This window comes from Arachis ipaensis, chromosome B10, assembly GCF_000816755.2.
Source record: "Arachis ipaensis cultivar K30076 chromosome B10, Araip1.1, whole genome shotgun sequence".
In the NCBI taxonomy this organism is placed as follows: Eukaryota; Viridiplantae; Streptophyta; class Magnoliopsida; order Fabales; family Fabaceae; genus Arachis; species Arachis ipaensis.
The window spans coordinates 118,337,931-118,340,516 of NC_029794.2; the positions used below are offsets into that span (position 1 = coordinate 118,337,931).

Below are 2,586 nucleotides of genomic sequence, written 5' to 3' on the forward strand. Positions count from 1 at the left end.
ATTATTTCCGTCAACAAAATTAAAAAAGGTTGAAAGTTATTTGTGGCCTAATTAGTTGCAAGCCATGGTCTTATGCTTTTAATGAGAGGTCTATGAAAGAAGAGCAAAAAGAAATTAATTAAAAAATAAAAATAAAAATCAGTTATCATTATTATTATTACTCATAACCATGATGCGCATGCTTGTGAATCCCAATGAAAGTGGAAGATCAAATTTTGATATTTGGGTTATCGAGGATTATTAGTGCGACTGTTTATAAAGCCTTTTGTTTTCTAAATCATTTTAAAACTATACATAATCCTTTGAACTTGAACCTTGTTATGGCTAATTCTACTATATATATAATAAATAAATTTCCTTCTCTTTTTTCTCAGAATGGACAGAATCAAAGGCTACATTTTTTTTTCCAATTGGGAGGGAGGAAGAGTTGAAACTTGAAAAGTTGAAGCTTTCATCATGTGTAGAAACTGGAAAGAACCTTAAACACAACCATCTTTTTTTTAATGTTTCAAAGTTGAAAACTTTTGCACGAGCAAAATGGATTATTCTTCTATCTGAGAAGTTTACCAAAATCTAGAAACAAAAAATAAAAATTTGTCTATATTTCGAAAATTTGACAAAAGTCGCAAAGTCCATTAAAAAGGCACACTATAGCGGGATCAAAAAAGTGGAGGAGGCTCTTCTTGCAAACACTTAAACTAGCTTGCTTTCTTTCTTTCTTTTCATTTAAAACCAGAAATTCCAAATCAGGAGCAACATAAAAGAAAAACTAGCATAACTGACACAACTGTGCAAGTTAGCACAATTTAGTGGAAGAAGTGAGAAAAGAAGAAAGAAGAAGAGAAGGAAATAGAAAAAAGTTTTGAACTCACTGAATCTCTAACACAAAGTGAAGGAGCAGCATCATGGTTACAAAGATCCAAACAAACTTCCATGCCGGAATTTCCACATCCAACAACCAAAACCTTCTTCCCTCTAAATTCTTCTCCACTTTTATACAAACTCGTGTGCCTTATAGCCCCTTGAAACTCCTGAATCCCTTCAATCTGCGGCACCACTGCCTCCGCATTCTCGCCGGTGGCCACGATCAACCACCGGCACGTGTACTCAGTACTTGAACCGCCACTAGTGATCAACTTCCACATCCCAATTCTGGAGTCGAACTCGGCTCGGTCCACGGTCTCATTGAACCGCGGCCTAATCCCGAACCGGTCCGCATAGTCCTCCAAGTACTGTACGAACTGCTGCTTGGTTGGATAGGTGGGAAAATCTGGAGGGAATCCCATCAATGGAAGCTCGCAGAATTGCTTGGGCAAGTGAAGGTGAAGGCGGTCGTAGGTTTTTAACTGCCACAAGGAAGCTATGCAGTTGGATCGCTCCAGGATTACGGACGGGATGCCTTTTTCTTTGAGGCATGCTGCCGTGGCCAGTCCGGAAGGTCCGGCTCCCACAATCACCGGACCTTCAATCCATTCCTTTCTATTCTTATTCCTTGTTAAGGACCTGGATTTATAACCACAATTTTTCATTGCTATGAATAGAGGATCGTGCGCTTGCTTTCCTTCTGTCTCTCTTTCGCTACAATAGTCCATGAGAGGGAAAATGATATTAATGAAGCAAAGGTTTTGTGGTTGAGGAGCGAGTGTGAATGGTAAGTAATTTAAATTTGATTTTGATTATGATTAGGATTACGATTAGGATTAACGAGATAAGAGAGCTTGGGGTATGTCAGCATTCATCACAGAGAGAGACTGCGAGAATTGAACCAGAACGATGTTGATATCTCTCTCCCTCTCTTCTCTCAATTTATATATACTTTTTTTTCATCTAACAATTCTCTTGTTACCGTGGACCCTCCTCCAGTATGTTTTTTTCTTTTTTCTCTCTTTATAAATTTTAATTTACAAATCAATCGTCTAACAGTCACGTTACTATTTATTGGAATATAATGCTAGTATGTATACAAGTTACTACTTACTAGTTACTACCCAGTTAGTGTTGTCTTTTGTGCCAACACCCGAGTTAAAAATTGTTACATGATAATTTATCCCAAAATATTCATGATTTTTATCTTTATTTTTATATAAAAATAACTTCACATGAGTAATTATTTTGTGTTTCAAAGTATTATGCTCTTTACTAGTACACTAGCAGTAAATAATTGCATAGTAAATAGAATTTTCATTTAATTCGGCAGAATTTTTTATATTTTAATTTTGAATAAGTTAACTAATTCTACAGAAATTTTACTGAGTCGGATAATTTTTAGTTTAAATTTTGTTTATAATTTTATGTATTTAGTTTATTTTATAATTTTACGAAACATCTCAAGTTTTTCTATCTTGGTTAATTGTTGATCGAACAAAATTAATTATTTTTTAGTTTAATTTTGATATATTATTTATATGTAAAAAAATAACTACTTTTATATTATTTGTGTGAATAATCATATAAAAAAATATATAATTAAATAATTACGTAAAATATTTATATGTGAACACATTAAAATTAAACTCACAATTAAATATATAATTTAACAATAGTTATTTATTATGTATGTATAGTTGAATCCACAACTTACCTCTA

The 2,586-nt window shown here is 33.5% G+C and overlaps 1 protein-coding gene across 1 annotated transcript in view; it reads right to left on the reverse strand.

Annotated features, from left to right (window-relative positions):
- Positions 1-1,714, reverse strand: part of LOC107624141 (indole-3-pyruvate monooxygenase YUCCA6) — a 4,110-nt gene extending 2,396 nt beyond the window's left edge. Inside the window, exon 1 of the mRNA XM_016326601.2 lies at positions 873-1,714. Within this exon, the coding sequence (XP_016182087.1) occupies positions 873-1,592 (720 nt within the window). The 5' untranslated portion in view covers positions 1,593-1,714. The remainder of the gene's footprint in view (positions 1-872) is intronic.